Source organism: Hyla sarda, chromosome 2, assembly GCF_029499605.1.
Source record: "Hyla sarda isolate aHylSar1 chromosome 2, aHylSar1.hap1, whole genome shotgun sequence".
NCBI classification, from domain to species: domain Eukaryota; kingdom Metazoa; phylum Chordata; class Amphibia; order Anura; family Hylidae; genus Hyla; species Hyla sarda.
In genome coordinates, this window is record NC_079190.1 from 195,433,996 (window position 1) to 195,456,997 (window position 23,002).

General features: G+C 40.1%; 1 protein-coding gene across 14 annotated transcripts in view; it reads right to left on the reverse strand.

Moving 5' to 3' along the window:
• Nucleotides 1-243: 243 nt before the first annotated feature.
• IL1R1 (interleukin 1 receptor type 1) overlaps nucleotides 244-23,002 on the reverse strand; it is a 79,143-nt gene continuing 56,384 nt past the window's right edge. For 12 of the 14 annotated variants that reach the window (XM_056556069.1, XM_056556076.1, XM_056556077.1 and 9 more), the window contains 5 exons: nucleotides 16,486-16,609; nucleotides 14,362-14,513; nucleotides 10,172-10,315; nucleotides 3,893-4,060; nucleotides 245-1,140 (listed from right to left, as the gene is read on the reverse strand). In XM_056556069.1, coding sequence (XP_056412044.1) covers nucleotides 779-1,140; nucleotides 3,893-4,060; nucleotides 10,172-10,315; nucleotides 14,362-14,513; nucleotides 16,486-16,609 — 950 coding nt within the window. In that variant the 3' untranslated portion in view covers nucleotides 245-778. Of the gene's footprint in view, nucleotides 1,141-3,892; nucleotides 4,061-10,171; nucleotides 10,316-14,361; nucleotides 14,514-16,485; nucleotides 16,610-23,002 lie in introns of all 14 variants that reach the window. The other 2 variants (XM_056556081.1, XM_056556082.1) reach the window with 1 other exon arrangement.

Sequence of the window (23,002 nt, forward strand, 5' to 3'; positions counted from 1 at the left end):
GAAAGGCTACAGCCGAAACTTAGCTGTGACACTCGGTGAATAAACCACATTAAGTTTTTCATGCATATTGGAGTGCTGCTGGAATTTTTTTATGGATATGTAGGAAGGTAGCCAATTCACGGGTCTCCTCTCAGTGTAGGCCGCAACCTATGGTGGCCTCTACGAGCCCATTGTAAGTTGAATTCATCTTATGTCAGGGCCATACAAATACATAGATATTCGCATCTCAGCTGTGTGTAGTTCTTGTAACAAGGGTAATAATAAGATGGCATATGGGTAGTAAAATGGTGTAGCTTTATGAGATGGAAAAACTCCATTAAAGGTTTGAATGAGGTAGGAGTAATATTTAATGTTCCAATTATGTTAACCAACTAAACATATTAAACAACTGAGTAAAGTTTTACATGTATATCCCAACAAATCAGGTGTATATGATGTGTGAAGTAAGGACTACAAATATAACTGTACAGTAAATACCTGATAACAAGGACTGTTAACTGTCAGTAACTAAACAGACCTGAGAGTTCAGCAGGATGCACATTATATTTCATGAAAGTGTCAGTAACAATCTGAGGTAATATCTGATATGGTAGCATCAGTGAACAAAGATATCAATAGAATGTTCAAGTTGGTCATATCATTGTTATTAGGAATAGCAGTGTGCTGGTGAGTTTTGCCCATTTAAGTAGCTCTAACCAAGGGCCTAGTGTTATCAATGCATATAAGATTTGATAGAAGAATAGGTGTGTACAGTATCCAAGTCATTAATAGTTCATTTTTAATCTTCTGAATGTATGTAGTGTAATTCCTTGTCATTATGACGCTGGGCTGGAGGCATCTGATATCGGATATTTTTCCAGAACCTTGTGTTAGGTGAAAGAGCTGCTTCTGTGAATTTTCCTTTCCACCGCACAACACCTTGCTTCTGTTTGATGTATTTGATTGATTCAGACATGTTTGCGTAGTCAGTTATCTTTTCTAACTCAATCAAAATGACTTTAGTTTTATTCCGAATGAGGGCATCGTACATGGCTTTTTGCTGTTCAAAGTCATCACCATTCTTTTCATTGAATATGTTTCCTAAGACAATGATTACTCTTCTGCTTTGTGAAATGGTCTCATCCACAAGATCTGCCATAGCTGAAAGTATATAAAAATATTTTATGTTAAAAATGAAAGTACAAATCAGTGTAATCCTGCCTGTGATGATAGAGAGGAGACTGCTAAAAGTGATCTCTATATAGTTTCAGATTATTACTTGGTTCAGTAGCCAGAGTATAGGGATATATAGCAAAAGTGGAAACACGGCATCACTCCGAAGTAGTGTACAACGACATTTTGGCTACCTCACGTGGCCATCATCAAGCCTTGATGATGGCCACGTGGGGTGGCCGAAACGTCGATGTACATTCTTTGTTGATAATAAAGCCACTAGTTATCACTACTTCAGAGTGCTGCCTTGTTTCCACTTTTGCTGTATCCAGAGGGGCTCGAGACCAAAGCCTAACCACAGCTTGCACCCACCAACCTATGTTTGAGTGCTGCTCCACCTGCGGGATATATATATATATATATATATATATATATATATATATATATACACATACATATATATATATATATATATATATATATATATACATATATATATAAACAATAAAGGTTTTTGCAGCACTACTTAGCTTTCTAAGAAAAGACGGTCGGGTGCCAGCTCCCAGGGAACTTGATCAGAGCTCCATAGTTAATCCATCAAAGAAATGGTGCAGCACTCCATGCAAAAATCCAAGGTGCAAAAGGTTTTATTCACTCCATATAAGTAGCTACTGATATGGAGTGAATAAAACCTTTTGCACCTTGGATTTTTGTATGGAGTGCTGCACCATTTCTTTGATGGATATATATCTATACAGATAGTAATGAGCACAATTTGAAATAAGAAAATAGACTAAACATTTTTTTAATTATATATTCAACATAAAAATTTAATTTAAAAAGTACCTGTCACCAAATAAACTTTTCTAAACTAACTCAGGCTATGTTCCCTAACAACCCTTAACACCCCTCCCACCCTTAAAAAAAATTCAGAGCTTTAAAAAGCTCTGTATAGCTCTAGTATAATCTCCCATCAGGAGAAAGTGGGCATTTCCCAGCAGGCATGACATCATTGAAGCCTGCTGGGGGACTACTTCCGCCCTCACATGGTTGAATGCTGTGATGAATAAAAGACCTCAAGCTCTGTGCATATTTCAGTGAGGCTCTATGCATGTTTCAGTGAGGCTCTATGCATATTTCAGTGAGGCTCTATGCATGATTTAGTAAGGCTCTTTACATCTTTCAGTGAGGCTCTGTGCAGCTTTCAGTGAGGCTCTATGCATGTTTCAGTGAGGCTCTTTGCAGCTTTCAATGAGCCTCTTTGAAGCTTACAGTAAGGCTCTGTGCAGCTGTCAATCAAGCTCAGTGCAGAGAAACACACCCTGAGTGTGGTCTCCCGCTAGACCAGGAGGAAACTTATTGTATTAAATGTGGCAGGGAACAGAACAGAGCCACCTAGTGGCCGTTTTTTCTATTACATTTTAAACATATTTACAATATGTTGATAATTTTAAAAGCAAATGAGTGGGAAAGGGTCTGTGAATTACACAAGGAACACTATATTGAAAGTTTTATTTGGTGACAGGTACTGTTAAAACAATTTTAATTTAAACTTTTGACATTCTACTCATTTTTTTTATTACAAAAAAAAAAACAGGATCCATCTGGACAAAGACAAGTAAAAACAGCCCACCTCTTTTTGGGCTTTTCTGCATCGTGTTGTAAACTTCACCCAAAAAAAATTGTATGAACCTAACCAAAAAGGCAAAAACACCTTTGGGTGCTATCCATAAAATTCATAATATCAAAGCATCATACCCAAACAGAATACAAGATGTGAAGTCAGACAGGCCAAGGTCAGAAATCATTGACAGATGATAAATTGGTCTGGCACAGTAGGCATACAGGAGAACAGGTAGAATACGTGCCAAAAAGTAAAGAGTCAGGACTGAAGCAGGCAGACAGATGTGGTCAAAACCTGGGTAATAAGAATAGTGGAACCTTTATACTTTACGGAAACCTTGGAACCATATTGCTCATGCAAGAAATTATGGGCGATGGATCATTAAGTAGCCTGGGGAAACTGGCCATTGGTTGACGAGGAAGTAATTTGGAGTAAAATTTACAGCAAGAGATCCTACTGAACAAGCATGAAGGAACACAATTTGCAGTGGTGAAGAGGAGTGACACTACCAAACTAGCCTTTAAATCTAAATAGGTATATGCAGAAACATTTGTAGCGCTGTGTCAGAAAAACAAAGCGCCATCAACTATAAATACATATTTTTATCATTTAATTAAAAAATTCACCCAAATTTTTTTTAACCTTTTCGTTAGGGTCATACCATAATTTTCATGAAATCATGAAAAAAATTAATATTTTTGCGCAAGCCTCCAATTTTTATAAATATTGCATAAAAATTTGCTACTTTTTGTGCCAGTTTTCTGGTGTAAACCTTAATAAATTCTCCCCTTAGAGTTTTATGGATTTTACAACAGTGTGGCCTTCTTATATAACCACTGTAGCATTGGACATTTATTACAGGGAACCTGTGATCACATCACATGTTACCTGAACCACGAGCCATTAGGGCAGTCCCTGGGGGCTTCTCCTCACCCCAACAACCTCTATTGATAGGTCTTTCCATATTTGGATATAGAACAAGATCTATCCATTGGGGCTGGTATATAACATATTCTTGAAACTTTATATGGATTCCAAATTCTTGGCCAAAAATATTATTCTGATGTTTTACCTATTCATAAACATTATAAGCACATAATCTGAATGAATACTTGCCTTGGCCTGGTAAATCATCTCTTCCAATAATAAACAATCGGTAAAAACACTGTTTTTCAAGAACTTCCGGCAGCACTTTTAGTACAAATATGTCCGTTTCATAAGAGCTTGTTTCCATAGATTTTTTAGGGTACATTATGTAAGCGTCATACTTTTTTCCATCTGCAACTGTGATGACAATCATAGGAACAAAAGTATTATGGCACTGTTAAATAAGATTCTTGTGTAGATCTATAAGTAGCATATGACTCAAAGTGTGAGTGTGAGTGTTTGGGGGGTGTTCACATACAACTTTTTTGGAGCATTTTTTATTCACCGGAAAGGAGAAATCCTTTCACTATATTTCCCATCCCTTTCAATTTCAGGATAAAAGGGGTACTCCAGTGAAAAACATTTTTTTTTTTAAATCAACTGGTGCCAGAAAGTTAAACAGATTTGTAAATTACTTCTATTTAAAAATCTTAATTTATCCAGTACTTATCAGCTTCTGTATACTACAGAGGAAGTTCTTTTCTTTTAAAATTTCTTTTCTGTCTGACCACAGTGCTCTCTGCTGATTGCTCTGTCTGTCTCATTAACTGTCAAGAGCAGGATAGGTTTGCTATAGGAATTTGCTCCTGCTCTTGACAGTTCCTGAGACAGACAGAGGTGTCAGCAGAGAGCACTGTGGTGAGACAGAAAATACATTTAAAAAGAAAGGAACTTTCTGTGGAACATACAGCAGCTGATAAGTAATGGCAGGATTAAGATTTTAAATAGAAGTAATTTAGCTATGAGTAAGGGTATAGCAACCTGAAACGCGTCAGCCTGGTTTGGGACTGTTTTCTACTTTTTTCTGCTTTGGTTGGAGGTAGCCGTGCACGCCCCAGGTGAGCTGAGACTCTTTTCTTCTTTTATTGTTATAATTTACAAATCTGTTTAACTTTCTGGCACCAGTTGATTTAAAAAAATTGTTTTCCACCGGGGTACCCCTTTAACTGGATGTGGACATAATAGCACATGTTAACATATATCCTGAGTGGCTTGCCCACATCTTGCTACAGTCAGCAAATAAAACAGCAGAAAACAAATGTTTTCAAATCAACTGGTGCCAGAAAGTTAAACAGATTTGTAAATTAAAAAATCTTAACCCTTTCAGTACTTATCAGCTGCTATATGCACCAGAGGAAGTTGTATTATTCTTTCCAGTCTGACCAAAGTGCTCTCTGCTGACACCTCTGTCCGTGTCAGGATTTGTCCAGAGTAGAAGCAAGTCCCCATAGCAAACCTATCCTTACTCTGGACAGTACCTGACATAGACAGAGGTGTCAGCAGAGAGCACTGTGGTAAGACTGAAAAGAATCACACAACTTCGTCTGGGGCATACAGCAGCAGATAAGTACTGGAAGGATTAAGATTTGTATATAGAAGTAATTTACAGGTCTGTATAACTTTCTGCCACCAGTTGATTTGAAAACTTTTTTTTTTTTTTTTACCGGAGTACCCCTTTACCCTTTAAAGTTTACACATTTTGTTGTTTAGACATTTTGATCTAATTTAATACAGCGTATGATCCAGTTTAACACAAAAACATACAGCATTTTCATGGCATGTTCTATAGGACTCTATATGTATTCTCAAGTAGCATCTATTATTTTGCTTCTCTCTCTATGAACAGACCCTAAAATATTGGTGCCATTTTTATAAACTGTGAAAATGTTTTGCAAACATATGGTCCCTATGTCAACCCCTTGTGACAAACACCCACTTAACTCTCAAAGGGGTACTCCGGTGGGAAACATTTAGCTGAGCCCAAATGTGATGGATCGACTACTGGAAACCATTTTTTAAGGTAAAAAAATGAATGAAAAACTGTGTGACCCCGATGAGTTAAAAGGTTGGAAAAAAAATCTGAATCTGGTTTGTCATATAATCCATAATCATGTTTTAGGGCTCTTCAAGAGTTAAACATTGATTGAAAACATTTTTTTTCATAAATATACCCAGGCTGCATGATAAAAGTAAAAAAGTTTGTTCACCTCCCATGCTCCCCTACAGCCTCCATGATGGACATTTATCAACGGGTTTAGTCAGGTTTTCTTTACTATAATTGTCGCAAAATTGTCGCAACTGCGACTTCGTGTGTTTTCGTGCGGCAATTTGCATGAAGAACAAGAAAAGCAAGAAAATTCAAACTTGCTTACGTAGTAAATTTTTCAAAATGTATTTGCTTTAGTCGGGTATTTATCAACTGCGACAGTCGCAACTGCGCAAAAAAAAGTTGCAACAAGGTTAAAAATTGACTAAATTTACTCCAGCTCAAACATGGAGCAGAAAAAGCTACTACCAAAGTAAAAAAGGAAAAACTGTTTACGTGAAAGAAAATTATCAACAGGCTGAAAGCAGATGATAAATAAGTCACACATAAGAAAAAAAAAGTAAGGAAAAAATTACTACAAAAAAGACTACATAAGCAAACATTGATAAATGTCCCTCCATTATCGCAGCACCCAGTCCCCGCCATGCTGCACTTCCTGGTGCTTTGGTCAACATATGGTGTCCCTGTGTCCTGCTGCAGACAGCGATTGGCTGAGCGGCAATGCGACATGTTGACCACAGCACCAGAAAGTTCAGGTCTTGGTTTATATGTTATTGTTTATTTACCCTTAGCCTCTGTTTATTTACCCTTAGCCTCTGTTTATTTTCCCTTACCCTCTGTTTATACACCCTTACCCTCTGTTTATATACCCTTACCCTCTGTTTATTTACCCTTACCCTCTGTTTATTTACCCTTAGCCTCTGTTTATTTACCCTTAGCCTCTGTTTATTTACCCTTACCCTCTGTCCTCTGTGTGTATCATGTTTTTTCGGCTCCTATTCAAGTTTATCTGTGGGATGTCTAGCCTTTTCATTACAGAGAATAACAGTTCATAGTGAATATATACCGTAAAGAGGAACTAGTTTATATTATATTTGCTGGACTAAAAATTGTGACAGACTACAGGTTTCAGTCCGGCAACAAAACCGGACATGGTCTAACAATAAGCCAACCGGAGTCACTATCTTATTCCGTCCAGCTCCTTGAAGTGAATATGGTACAGCGCAGGTACGGCGGGACCATGGCAGTGACCATTTTTTTAATTCTCCTGCCAGATCCAGCTGCCTTATAGCCAAAACATGGTGTGAATGCACCTTTAAATTGGAGGTAAGATTTCTTGTCAAACCCAAAGGGTCCTTCTTCTAAGGCATAAAGGGGTACTCCGGTGGAAATATTTTTTTTTTAAATCAACTGGTGGCAGAAAGTTAAATTTTTTTTTGTAAATTACTTCTATTAAAAAACATTTATTCTTCCAGTACTTCTTAGCAGCTTTATGCTACAGAGGAAATTCTTTTCTTTTTTCATTTCTTTTTTGTCTTGTCCACAGTGCTCTCTGCTGACGACTGATGTCCGTATCAGGAACTGTCCAGAGCAGGAGAAAATCCCCATAGCAAACCTGTGCTACTCTGGACAGTTCCTGACATGGACAGAGGTGTCAGCAGAAAGCACTGGGGACAAGACAAAAAAGAAATTAAAAAAATAAAGAATTTCCTCTGTAGCACACAGCTGCTAATAAGTACTGAAAGGATTAAGATTTTTAAATAGAAGTAATTTACAAATCTGTTTAACTTTCTGGCACCAGTTTATTTAAGAAAAAAAAAAGTTTTCCACCAGAGTACCCATTTAAATATGGCTTAAAAAGTCCACATGTACAGCATAAGCAAAGCAAGAATAGTCTGCTTGTATATATATATATATATATATATATATATATATATATATATATATATATATATTTATTTAGTTATACTTTTTTTTTTTTTTGTACCATTTTTTTTCCCCATGCCCATTCAATTCCACAGTCCTATATTGAGCTATGAAACATTGACAGTTTGGGGGTCACCTCATCAGCAAGTTCCCTATTGGTATCTTGATTCTGATTCTGTTGCTGTTATCCTATCCAAGTAATAGTAATAAAGAATTCCCTCTGTAGCACACAGCTGCAAATAAGTACTGAAAGGATTAAGATTTTTAAATAGAAGTAATTTACAAATCTGTTTAACTTTCTGGCACCAAATTATTGAAGAAAAAAAAAAGTTTTCCACCAGAGTACCCCTTTAACGACGCAGGACGTTATAGGTCCTATGGGACCTATAACACTGCAAAAAAAAGTTAAAAAAAAGTGTTAATAAAGGTCATTTAACCCCTTCCCTAATAAAAGTTTGAATCACCCCCCTTTTCCTATAAAAAAAAAAATAAAACAGTGTAAATAAAAATAAAAATAAACATATGTGGTATCGCCGCGTGCGTAAATGTCCGAGCTATAAAAATATATTGTTAATTAAACTGCACAGTCAATGGCGTACGCGCAAAAAAATTCCAAAGTCCAAAAAAGCGTATTTTGGTCACTTTTTATACTGTCACGATTTGGCTGGCAGGAGGTGGATCCTCTGTGCCAGAGAGGGATTGGCGTGGACCGTGCTAGTGGACCGGTTCTAAGTTACTACTGGTATTCACCAGAGCCCGCCGCAAAGCGGGATGGTCTTGCAGCGGCGGTAGTAACCAGGTCGTATCCACTAGCAACGGCTCAACCTCTCTGACTGCTGAAGATAGGCGCGGTACAAGGGAGTAGACAAGAGCAAGGTCGGACGTAGCAGAAGGTCGGGGCAGGCAGCAAGGATCGTAGTCAGGGGCAACGGCAGGAGGTCTGGAACACAGGCTAGGAACACACAAGGAAACGCTTTCACTGGCACGATGGCAACAAGATCCGGCGAGGGAGTGCAGGGGAAGTGAGGTATACATAGGGAGTGCACAGGTGAACACACTAATTAGAACCACTGCGCCAATCAGTGGCGCAGTGGCCCTTTAAATCGCAGAGACCCGGCGCGCGCGCGCCCTAGGGAGCGGGGCCGCGCGCGCCGGGACAGGACCGACGGAGAGCGAGTCAGGTACGGGAGCCGGGGTGCGCATCGCGAGCGGGCGCCACCCGCATCGCGAATCGCATCCCGGCTGGAGGCGGTATCGCAGCGCACCCGGTCAGTGGATCTGACCGGGGCGCTGCCGTAGCGAGGATGTTGCGAGCGCTCCGGGGAGGAGCGGGGACCCGGAGCGCTCGGCGTAACATATACCATTAAAAAATGAATAAAAAGTGATCAAAAAGTCCGATCAAAACAAAAATCATACCGATAAAAACTTCAGATCACGCCGCAAAAAATGAGCCCTCAAACCACCCTGTAGGTGGAAAAATAAAAAAGTTATAGGGGTCAGAAGAGGACATTTTTAAATGTATACATTTTCCTGCATGTAGTTATGATTTTTTCCAGAAGTACGACAAAATCAAACCTATATAAGTAGGGTATCATTTTAACCGTATTGACCTACAGAATAATGAGAAGGTGTCATTTTTACCGAAATATCCACTGCGTAGAAACGGAAGCCCCCAAAAGTTACAAAATGGCGTTTTTTCTTCGATTTTGTCGCACAATGATTTTTTTTCCGTTTCGTTGTGAATTTTTTTAGTAAAATGACTGATGTCACTGCAAAGAAGAATCGGTGACGCAAAAAATAAGCCATAACATGGATTTTTAGGTGGAAAATTGAAAGGGTTATGATTTTTAAAAGGTAAGGAGGAAAAAACGAAAGTGCAAAAACTGAAAAACCCTTAAGGGGTTAAATATGGCTTAAAAAGTCCACATGTGCAGCATAGGCAAAGCAAGAATAGTCTGCTTGTATATATACATATATATATATATATATACATATATATATATATACATATATATATATATATATATATATATATATATATATATATAAAAAAAAATTTTACCATTTTTTCTTTTTTTTTCTTTCCCATGCCCATTCAATTCCACAGCTTAGGGTGATGAATTGACCAAGCATCTGCACAGTGATTCTATTTATACTTTATTTATATGTGATGATTGGTGTATTGTATATTATGAATACCTTGTGATTGATTATTACCACATTTATGGTGAATATCTATCTTTGAGTGTACACAACAATGTCATGGTGCTTAATGTATTTTAATTGGTTATGCAAATAATTGTATCAATATGTTTAGAACTAAATATCAAAACATGTTTTTGGTACTCTATACTTTCAACACAAAGACCTGTATCTTTTTTGGGTTGAAATGCTGCCATGTACTTACATAATCATTAACAATAAGAAAAATATTTTATCTGAAAAAAGTTGTCTTTAGGAGACCAGGCTTTCTAAAACAGATAGGTGAAACATACCTGGTTGACCTTTTTTAGCGAAACAGGAACTTCGATACCAAAGGACAATGTCAACTTTAAAAATCCTTATAGTAATAATAGATATAACCATAACCAAGAACACTGACACAAAAAATGCAATTAAGAATCCTTGGAAATTAGGATCTGCAAATACAATATAGAATACAGGGAGAATTAGAAATGTAGTATATTTGTCATGAATTTTTCAGTTTATAAACTAAAAAGCTTTATTCCTCTATTCTACTGACCAATTATCAACTATATACAGATTTAGCAGAGTGATCAGTCATAGTCTGTTAACTAGAAATGTTAACCCAGCATGTCTGACTGTTAACTCTGCTACATCTTTAGCTAATACACATTTTCAAAATAAATTTAATAATAAGATATAGGCATAAATTGACTCTCAGAATTAAAACGGCAGTTAACCTTTTGGATGTTTATAGTCCCTTAACACACATTATTTATACTTATCCTTCTCAAAAAATTTTTTTACAAATATATGATATCGCTATTATCATAAATCCATCAGGTTTCCTTAAAGGGGTACTCTGGCTCTAAAACATCTTATCCCCTATCCAAACGATAGGGGATAAGATGCCTGATCGCGGGGGTCCTGTTGCTGGGGACCCACACAATCTTCCATGCAGCACCCCGCTATCATCAGCCTCCAGAGTGAACATCGCTCTGGGTCTGATGAATCACGATCGTGGGGCCGAAGTCATGACGTCATGGCTCATGACGTCATGGCTCCGCCCCGTGTGGAGTCACGCTCCACCCCCTCAATGCAAGCCCATGGGAGGGTGCGTGAAAGCTGCCACACCCCCTCCCCCCCTGCATTGAAGGGGATAAGATGTCTTAGGGCCGGAGTACCCCTTTAAGTTTTTAATCCTATATTGTAGGGTTTTCACCTTTATTTCTTTGATCCAGAGATTTATTTTCAGGGTATAAACACTAAAAGGAACATAGGGCTGACTGGGAAATTTAAACAGCTAGAACTGAACTCAAAGGGTTGGTAGTTTGCATCTCCATCCCTAGTGGCAGCCTTGTTCTGCAGAAATTAGCTACTTAAAAGGAACCAATCAGCATATTTTAGCATATATAATGCTTGGCAATGCGTTATATATGCTAAAATCACTATCCTCACATCCCCCGGGGACGTTTGTGCCCCCAGGGATGGTGAAGATATTAAGTTATAAAGTCCACCCAGCCGTCCAGCAAGTAGTCCCCTGGGCGGGGACTTACACTTACCAGCTCCATTAGCTTGAATGACGGCTTGAATGACGGCTCGCTTCATCGCTCTGCTCCATCTGCTTAGGGAGCAGAGCGGTGACGCAAGCCATCATTCAAGCCGTTGGAGCAGGGCCATGGCCTCAGTCAACAGAGCTGGTAAGTGTAAATCCCCGCCCAGGGGACTACTTGCCGAGCGGCCCGGGGGGACTTTATAACTTAATATCGTCACCATCCCTGGGGGCACAAATGTCCCCCAGGAGATGGTAAGGATAATGATTTTAGAATACATAATGCATTGCCAAGCGTTATATATGCTAAAACATGCTGATTGGTTTCCTTTAAAGGAAATCTATCAAGACAGAGAGTTGTGTTGTCTGCCCTGTGGGCAGCATGAAATCCCATCAGGCTTTCTTGTTAAAACAGCTTTGTTGTACTCTGAAATGCTGCAGCAATTCAGAGAAAACATTATTTAAAAACTCCCCACCTGTCTTAGCTTGACAGGTCTCTCTCTATTTGGATATACTGTTCTTGTCCTTGGTATATGTTTTGGATCATCTATAAGTTACCCTGTCAAAGGATAGTCAGTGAATGGCAAAAGATTTAGACCATTCTCTGCCAATTGTCCATGCTTTTTATGTGACAGCAATAAGCTTGACAGATGTTGACTGAAGGGAGATATATTTAGTTGTGACTGGAAACCGGAGTGATGGGGATCCGGCACTTGCAGGACTAGGGCAGTGTATTGGAGCGGGAAATGACGTTGGTGCAGACAAAGCAACGTGTGGATATCGGCGGGGCACCTCAGCATAGTAACATAGTTTGTAATTTTGAAAAAAGACCAGGGTCCATCTAGTTCAACCTATATCCCTAATGAGTCCCTACTGAGTTGATCCAGGGGAAGGCAAAAAACCCTCATACTAGAGGTAAAAATTCCTTCCCGACTCCAAATATGGCAGTCAGAATAAATCTCCTGATAAACATGCTTTCCCTAAATATTTAGTATACATAACCATCAATGTTATTATTCATCAAAAAAGCATCCAGACCCCTTTTGAACTCTTTTACAGAGTTCACCATGACCAACTCCTCAGGCAGAGAATTCCACAGTCTCACTGCTCTTGGTGGTGTAGAAACCTTCTTTCCCCTAAACATAGGGGAGGCCCCCTTGTTATAGATATAGTCCTGGGTATAAATAAATCATGGGAGAGATCTCTGTACTGTCCCCTGATATATTTATACATAGTTATTAGGTCTCCCCTAAGCCTTCTTTTTTCTAAACTAAATAACCCCAATTCTGATAATCTTTCTGGGTACTGTAGTCCCCCGTATTACTCTGGTTGCCCGTCTTTGAACCCTCTCCAGCTCAACTAGGTCTTTCTTGTACACTGGTGCCCAGGACTGTATACAGTATTCTATGTGTGGTCTGACTAGTGATTTGTACAGCGGTAGAATTATTTCCTTGTCGTAGGCATCTATGCCCCTATTGATGCACCCCATGATTTTATTTGCCTTGGCAGCAGCTGCCCGACACTGGTCACTACAGCTAAGTTTACTATTAACTAAGACCCCTAAGTCCTTTTCCACATCAGTCGTCCCAAGTGTGCTCCCATTTAACATGAACCCCATTGCAGATTTTTCCTCCCCATGTGAATTACCTTACATTTATCAGTGTTGAACCTCATCTGCCACTTCTCAGCCCAAACCCCCACTATCCAGTGTAACAGTGCACTGTCCTCTATTGTGTTTACCGCTTTACAGAGTATAGTATCATCTGCAAAGATTGCTACTTTACTATTCAACCCCTCTACAAGGTCATTAATAAATATATTAAATAGAACAGGACCCAAGACTGACCCCTGTGGTACCCCACTAGTAACAGTCACCCAATCAGAATAAGTACCAATCTTTTATGTGGCACCGTATCAAATGCTTTGGAAAAATCCAGATATACGACATATAGCGATTGCCCCTGGTCCAGTCTGGAGCTCACCTCATCATAAAAGCTGATCAGGTTAGTTTGACATCCCTCATAAAACCATGCTGATATGGAGTCATACATTTATTTTTATCAATGTACTCCAAAATAGCATCTCTTAGAAAACCCTCAAACAATTTACATACAACGGAGGTTAAACTAACTGGCTTGTAATTTCCAGGGTCAACTTTTGTCCCCTTTTTAAATATTGGCACCACATTTGCCATGTGCCAGTCCTGGGGTACAGTCCCTGTTACTATAGAGTCCCTGAATATTAAAAATAGAGGTCTGTCTATTACAATACTTAATTCCTTTAGAACACGGAGGTGAATGCCATCTGGACCTGGGGATATGTCTATTTAGATTTTTTGTAGGCGGCACTTTACTTCTTCCTGGGTTAGACAGGTGACCTGTACTGGGGAGTTTACCTTATCTCGCTGTATTTCACCTGGCATTTCATTTTCCTTGGTGAATACAGTGGAGAAGAATGTGTTTAATATATTTGCTTTTTCCTGATCCCCGTTGCATGAGCAACAAAGTGAAACAAAATAGAATCTATACGAAATTGCACTCACCATCCACGGACTTTATTCAACAGAATGTAGGCATGTACAGGCGGAGGCAGGGGCACACCAGGTGTGCCCCTGCCTCCGCCTGTACATGCCTACATTCTGTTGAATAAAGTCCGTGGATGGTGAGTGCAATCTCGTTTGGATTCTATTTTGTTTCATATCTAGTTGTGATCTGCCAAGATGGATTTGGTTGTTATCAGGTACAATAGTTCATAGCCATTCATGCCAAACAACAGATGTGTAGAGACCGTTTAATTTGTTGCTGGCATTGGCATCTAATACCACAACCGTCACAGACCAAACACTAGTCATTTAGAAAAAGGTCCATTACTTGTGTATTTTTAGCCCAAGCTGAGAGAGACCGTCTTTTCTATATAATTTACCCACCAAAATAAAACTTCAGTACATACCTGGCCTTTTGAGTGTAACATAAAACTTCGTGTCTTGGTTATTCTTTAAAGACCATATGTGACAATAAAATTTTCTGTTTAAGTCCTCTTCAGTAACTTTTGTAAAGTTTAAGGTTATGAAGTTCTCTATCCCATCTTCTGTAACTGTTTGCCTAAGGTAAGACAGAATTACATATCACATTTCCATAAGGGTAATATAGTAAAGCAAAACTCTGTTTGGAGAGGCTTTCTTTCCAACTATCCATGATTTCTTCTCAGAGCTGAAAAATGACTGTCCTATTCGGAAGCACTCGGGCCCATTGTGTCATACTGCAGCTCAGCAAATCGCTGGCCGAGGCAGGACATCACGACAGCCAGTGAATTCACTGAGCCGCAATCTGACACTTTGGGCCCAGATGCTTCTATAGATGACATGTGACGCTGCTGCTCCTGAAAGATGGGGGGGGGGGGGGGGACTGTGGGTAAAGCACGACGGGGGTGCAAGGTAAGTAGAGAATAATTGCAGTTGCAGTTGACCTTTAATGACTTATGGCATACAAATGTTGACTTTAATGATACTTAAGGAATTTGTTGAGTCTTTTTGCGATTTAAACCAATTTACAAATACTAGTTTATGATATCAAAGTTGCTGCATGTTTCTGGCATAAAAGCTTCCCATAGGCTATGTTCGCACGTAAATGATCTGCTGCATATTTTTGCTTTATATTTTGTGCAGCTGATTTTGCTACCCACTGAAGTTAATAGGTAGCAAAATAAGCTGCACAAAATATGCCCCATATGAATGTACCCTTATTTTTCAGCAATTTTACATTGATGGCCTATTTACAGAAATGGCCATTAATGTCTGATGGCAGATGCGGCACCCCTGCCAATCAGATGTTCTGCAGAGCCATGGCTCCAGCATTTACACAATGAACTTCCGTAAGCATTGTGTAGTGGTGGTGCTAAGTTAAAGCAGCGCAGCTCCATTTGAAGTGGATGGAAGCTGAGTTGCAGTAACATTGATCCAACACTAAGCAATAAACGGAGCCATGGCTACTGGCCATTCAGTGGGGGACATTTATCATTGGGTTTACACCACTTCAATGTTCTAAATGTCCCTGCAAATTTTGCACAATTGCATTTTTTGCGCAATATTCGATAGAACATCTTTCAAAGTTGTCTACTGTTTGGTGCATCGTACCCCACTTCATGCAGTGGAGCTGTATTTATTATTTGCGCAAATTAAATTTAGAAGTGTTTATTTGTGCAAAGCCTACTTTTTTTGCGCAAATCTACACCATCTAATCGGACACATACAAAAGTGTCAGATGCTAGAGCACAAAGCCTAAACCAATCTCTGCAGCCAACTGGTTTCTATGGTGGAGCAAAATTTATCAAGTCCTGTGCACCATTTTAGTAAATTTTGAGCAACTGTGCAAACAATCCACCAAGCAAACAGGGGTAAAATCTTTTCTACCTTACACTAACATTGATAAATGTCACCCATTTTGTATATGTTAAGCCATAAAAAAGTTCTAAACAGCTGATCGACGGAGGTGACAGCACTGCGCACATCAGACATTAATGGCCTATCCTGAGGAGAGGCCATTAATGTTAAGTACCTGAAAAAACTTTATTACCCTACTAGAGCTTACTATGTGTGAAACCTTTCTAGGCAACATACAGATTCCCTCTGCTTGAGCTCTACTAGTCTAAAGCTGGGTTCACACTACGTTTTATGCAATACTGGACTGCATATGGCTGGGGGGAGCAAAAACCGGGCGCTCCCGTATCCCTGCTGTATGTGGCCCATATGTAATGTATTTCAATCAGCCGACCGGAGTGAAGCGCTGACTTCAGTCGGCTCATTTTTGTCCCATATGCATACAAGACAAAAATGAGCCGGCCGGAGGCAGCGCTTCACTCCGGTCGGCTCATTGAAATACATTACATACAGGCCACATACAGCAGGGATACGGAGCGCCCGGCTTTAGCTCCCCCCAGCCGTATGCAGTCCCGTATTGCATAAAACATAGTGTGAACCCAGCCTTACATCTGGTTCCAGTGCAAATGTAAACAATTTCTAAATATTTTTTACAAACTGTTATTATAGAAAGTAGTATAACTAAAGTAACTACTTACTCCACATATCCCATTGTAACTCTGTCATCTTCAGTATAGAATGCCATAGTAGTGTCATTGTAAGTCCAATACAAGATAATAGATTCGTTATATAACACTTTACAGGAAAGTGTAATAGGAGATCCTGTAAAACATTTAAGGACAGGTAGTGGGCACACATGAAATTCAGCAAGAACCAGTTATGCATATTCATGGTCACTTACCTCTAATGGTAGTGAAGACAAATTACACTTTACTGCACACTTAATAATAATAATTTTATTTATATAGCGCCTACAGATGCCGCAGCACAACACTTTTGGTTTATGAGGATACCAGCTTTTGCTGGCTGTTGTAACTCATGTGGCATCTCATCAGACTGCATTTGCAGTGTGTTTTTACTGTATGTGCCAGGAATGCTCTCTTTATATGGAAAATATATCCATAGACCAGAGGCGTAGCTTGCAGCTTTTTGGCCCCAATGCAAAATCTGCAACAGGGCCCCATATGCCAATTATAATAGTGGTCTCTTATGGGGCAGTTGTGCTTTGGAGCCCCCTTAGGCACCAGGGCCCATGTCGACTATTACCTCTGCTACCTCTATAGCTACGCCCCTGCCATAGACCGTCATTACCCACCAGAGGCCAAAAGAGTGTTATTTTGGCATCCAATTAAGTGTATGTTTATTTGCTTATGCTTCTTTGTTGCATAAAAAGAAATGTAGAAAAATACATGTACTACAGACTATATATTAGGGCCTATGAACACTGTATGTCACAGTGTGAAAGTAGCCCTATGCTCAGTTATATTCTGCCTGTTAAAATCATAAGGCTATTGATTCTGCCCCTTATCAGTGAAATAACAGAGCCTACTACTGTCTCTCAGGGTATATTCTCATTGGGCAGATTTTTTTTCTGAACAAAATCCGCAAAAAGAATAGATAAGTCTATTCTCTTTGCGGAACATCGGATTCAGGATTTTTGCGTCAGTAACATCTACTGTGGAAATTCCACCATGTGAACAGTGCAGCAGAATCCTGTTTATTCGGCATGGACATTCTGCCGTGTGAACATACCCTTAGAGTTCAGCTGACTATTTTGGATCTGTAAAAAGATCCAAAACCTACTTTACCAAAGCTGTCTTAACTAAGCAAGTACTTTTCAAAGCAAGGTACTAGAGTTGATATGTAAGCTTAGAAAAAGATGTTTAATGGAAAAAGGTTGTTCAGAAATTAAATGTAAAAAATTAGTGTTACAGTCATTTTGTAAAACTTTTGACATGTTATCAAGACATATCAAACATATAGATCATACCGGGTCTGCTGTGATTGTGAGATGAAGCCGGGTGAAGTGCAGAGCAGTATGCTTTATTCCTCAGCTGGCCAGCCGCCTGATCTCACTGATGCGCTCCATAGACTACAACTGACGAGTGATTCACCTGGCTATAACTCACAAGCGCATGTGGGTCAGACCCAGTGTTAACTTAAATTTTCACGTGCCTCGATGACATGTCAAAAGTTTTCCAAAATGACAGCTGCACCTTATGGGCTCATGGACACATAAGAGCTTTGTCCACACAGTCTGTAGGGAAGAGCACAGACACTGTCCAACTTTCTATAATGGAATCTCTATGTGTGGTATTCCAGCCAAGGCCGGATTAACATAGGGGCTGATGGATCTGCAGCTCCAGGCCCCTACCTGAAAATAGGCTCAGCTGAGCCCCCAGGCAAAAAAACAAATACATAATTAAAATTTGGCTGAAATATACTACACTGAAGGGGCATGGTTACACAAGAGGGGCAAGGCTTGCTATGAGCACGTCGGGAATTTTCAGCATCGGCTAGACACTTGTTAAGGTTAGTAAAGTTGAAGTGCACCATGGTGGGAGTTGTTGTTTTGGATCAACTGCAGAGCCATGAGCAATATCAGAGCATGCTGGGAGTTGTAGTTTGTAACTAACTGCAACTTCCAGCATTCCCTGGCAAAGACTATTGCTTTGCAGATGACCCAACCCAAAACTACAACTCCCAGTTGTAGTTTTGGTTTGAGACAACTGCAGAGACATAGGCTGTATCAGGGCATTCTGGGAGTTGTAGTTAATAATGAGTTTGAAAAAGGGCAGGGTCTTTGCACGCTGCCCGCAGCAGATTTTCGGCAGCGGAATCTCTGCTATTGAAAATCCGCCGCAGACCCCACTGAAGTCAATAGGGTCTGTGGCGGATTTTTAATAGCAGAGATTCCACTGACAAAAATCTGCTGCAGGTAGCACCCCTTTTCAAACTCGCAGCAGGAGATCCGCTGCAAGTTTGAAAGAAATACGCTTGTGTCAACGTGCCCTAAGGGTATTTTCACATGTGCGTATTTTTGCTGCAGATTTGTTGCTGCAGATTTGACTTCCTTTGACTTCCATGGGTAGCAAAATCTGCTGAAGCGCGGATTGTGCGGATTTTCCGCAGCTGATCTGCTGCTTTTTATTTTATGCTGCTTATATTCAGCTGCGTATTTTCAGACGCTTATTTTCTGCAGAAAAAAAGCTGTATAAAAGAAGCTGAAAATAAGCAGCTTAAAATCTGCAGCAAAATACGCACTAAAATACGCAGCATAATCCGCTTGTGTGAGTGACCCCTTAGGGTATGTTCACATATGTATTTTCTGCTGCAGATTTGCTGTAGCCGATTTTGCTACCTCTTGAAGTCAAGGGGCAGTAAATCTGTAGCAGATCTGCATGAAAAATACACGTAAGGTATCTTACGTTGCGGATCTGCCGCTGATGGACCGATGTATGGTGCCTTTAGATGTGCCGGCAATACGCCACTACGAGCAGACACACTGAAGCAATGTGCGAGTCGCCACGCATGCGCGGTGTACTCGCACACATCGCGGCCACTTCCCCTGCTTTATGAACTAGGCCAAGTGCAAGTATACTGCGCATGCACGTGGTGACTCATACATCGCTTCAGTGTGTCTGCTCATACTGGCGTTATTGCCACTCTGAGAAGGCACATGTAAAGGCACCATACAGCGGTCCTTCAGCGGCAGATCCGCAACGTAAAATATGCAGGGGTTACGCTCATGTGAATGGACCATAAGGGTACGTTTACACGAGTGGACCCACAGCGTATTTAATGCTGCAGATCCGCCGCTGAAGGACCCCTGCATGGTGGCTGTACATGTGCCTACTCAGAGAGGCTATACGCCGCTACAAGCAGACACACTGCTATGTGCGAGTCACAGCGTGCATGCACAGTATACTTGCACATCGCAGCTGCTCTCTGCCTAGTTCATGGCACAGGGGGAGTGGCCACGATGTGTGCGAGTACACCTCACATGGGTGGCGACTCGCACATCGCTTCAGTGTGTCTGCTCGTAGCGGCATACTGCCACTCCGAGCAGGCACATGTAAAGCCACCATGCAGTGGTCCTTCAGTGGCGGATCTGCAGCATAAAAAACGCTGTGGGTCTGCTTCTGTGAACGTACACCTAAAGGTGCGTTCACACACGTGCGTATTTTCTGCTGCAGATCTGCTTCTGCAGATTTTGCTGCCCATTGACTTAATGGAGTACTTCGGTGGAAAACATTTATTTTTAAATCAACTGGTGCCAGAAAGCTAAACAGATTTGTAAATTACTTCTAATAAGAAATTGTTACCCTTCCAGTACTTTTTAGCAGCAGTATGCTACAGAGGAAATTCTTTTCTTTTTGAATTTCTTTTTTCTCTTGTCCACAGTGCTCTCTGCTGACACCTGACACCCGTATCAGGAACTGTCCAGAGCAGGAGAAAATCTCTCTAGCAGCAATCCTATGCTGCTCTGGACAGTTCCTGACACGGATAGAGGTGTCAGCAGAGAGCATTGTGGACAAGACAAAAAAGAAATTAAAAAAGAAAAGAATTTCCACTGTAGCATACAGCTGCTAAAAAGTACTGGAAGGGTAAAGATTTTTTAATGGAAGTAATTTACAAATCTGTTTAATCTTCTGGCATCAGTTCATTAAAAAAAAAATTCCACCTGAGTACCCCTTTAAGTGGGCAGCAAAATCTGCTGCAGAACATCTGCAGCAGATCTGCAGCCAAAATATGCATGTGTGAATGTACCCTTAGGGTCTAAGGGTCTTAGGTACAGTATTCTGTGCAGATTTGATTGCAGGATTTGATGCACATGATTTAAAGTTGTATTCGGTCATTTAGATTACATTGAAATCTGCAGCAGCAAATCCTGGGCATCAAATCCTGCACATAAAATCTGCGCTGGATACTGTTAAATGTGAACGCACCCTTGGACTGTGTTCACACACAGGTTTTTTTTTTGCTTAAAAAAGACTGTCTAAGGGTAGGTTGATCCGCCGCCGAAGGACCGCTACAGGGTGCCTTTAGATGTGCCTGCTCGGAGCGGCAATCCGCCACTATGAGCAGACGCATTGCAATGTGCGAGTCACCGCGCAAATGCGCAGTATACTTGCACAGCTTGCGCAGCTGCTCTCGGCCTAGCTCAGGGAGCAGGGGGAGCGGCCGTGATGTGTGTGAGTACACCGTGCATGCATGCCGATTCGCACATCCCAGCAGTGTGTCTGCTCGTAGCAGCATAGTGCCGCTCCAAGCAGGCACATCTAAAGGCACCCTGTAGGGATCGTTCGGCAGTGAATCTGCAGCGTAAAATACAATGTGGATCCGCTCGTCTGAACGTACCCTTAGGGTACATTCACACGTACGTATTTTTTGCTGCATATCTGCTGCAGATTTTCTTCAGCAGATCATGCTGCCCATTGAAGTTAATGGGCAACAAAATCTGCAGCAGCAAATCTGCTGCAGATCTGCAGCAAAAATACCCACATGAGAACCCACCCTTATGGTGTATTCACACATACAGTATCCTGCGCATATTTGATGCACAGGATTTAAAGCTGCAGATTTGATGCTGTATTCAGTCATTTAGTTTACATTGAAATCTTCAGCATTAAATCTGTAGCTTCAAATCTGCGCATCAAATACACAGCAAAATATGGCATGTGTGACCCTACCCTTATAAGGGAAAACATATCCTGTGTACAGCTGGTAATTACCACTATATGGTCCTGTATATAATCCCTTTTATGGTATACAGATCCTGTGTACATCCGATATATACCTCAATATGGTCCTGTATATAATCACTTACAGTATATGGTATACAGATCCTGTGTGCAGCTGATATCTACCGTTATATGGTCCTGTATATATTCACTTATATTGTATACAGATCCTGGTATCTATCTCTATATGGTCACTGTATGAAGGAATAATAGTCTGTGTACAGTGGTTTTATTCAGTAACAGTACAGTCACTGTGTGATGTATAGTGTGTTCCTGATGCATCGGTATGATTTGGCCCTTGTATTATTTATATACTGGTATTATTGGTATTGTTAGTCTGTGTATAGTAGTTTTTACTCAGAATGGTGTTATTATCTAGTCTTTGTGTGCCGGTTTTTGTTCCATGTATGTTGTTATTGGTAATATTGGTCCTGATACTCTGTATTTGATCACTAACAGTACAATGGTAATATGTATGGTGATAATATTCCTCCTTGTATACTGGTATTATTGGTAATATTGGTCTCAGAAAACAGGATTTGTTCAGTATCAGTATGATGGTAATATGTATGGTGATAATATTCTTCCTTGTATACTGGTATTATTGGTAATATTGGTCTCAGAAAACAGGATTTAGTCAGTATCAGTATGATGGTAATATGTATGGTGATAATATTCTTCCTTGTATACTGGTATTATTGGTAATATTGGTCTCAATATACAGGATTTGGTCAGTAACAGTATGATGATAATATGTATGGTGATAATATTCCTCCTTTTATACTGGTATTATTGGTCTCAGTATACAGGATTTGGTCAGTAACAATATGATGGTAATGTGTATGGCAATAATATTCCTCCTTATATACAGTACTGGTATAATTGGTCATGTAAAATTATCTTAAACGAGAAGTATCACGCTTAGGTTGGTGTAATTTTATAGCTAGCTACCTGGCTACCTACCTAGCTAGCTAACAACCTACCTAGCTACCTACCTACATCACAATGTGATCGTATCGTGATGTGTCGCACATAATGTAAGTACAGTCATGGCCGTAAATGTTGGCACCCCTGAAATTTTTCAAGAAAATAAAAGGGGTACTCTGGTGGAAAACTTTTTTTCTTAAATCAACTGGTGCCAGAAAGTTAAACCGATTTGTAAATGACTACTATTAAAAAATCTTAATCCTTCCTGTACTTATTAGCTGCTGAATACTACAAAGATATTTATTTTCTTTTTGGAGCACAGAGCTCTCTGCTGACATCAAGAGCACAGTGTTCTCTGATGACATATTTGTCCATTTTATGGACTGTCCACAGTAGGTGAAAATCTCTATAGCAAACATATGCAGCTCTGGACAGTTCCTAAAATGGACAGAGATGTCAGCAGAGAGCACTGTGCTCGTGATTCAGCAGACAGCACTGTGTTCCAAAAAGAAAATAATTTCCTCTGTATTATTCAGCAGCTAAT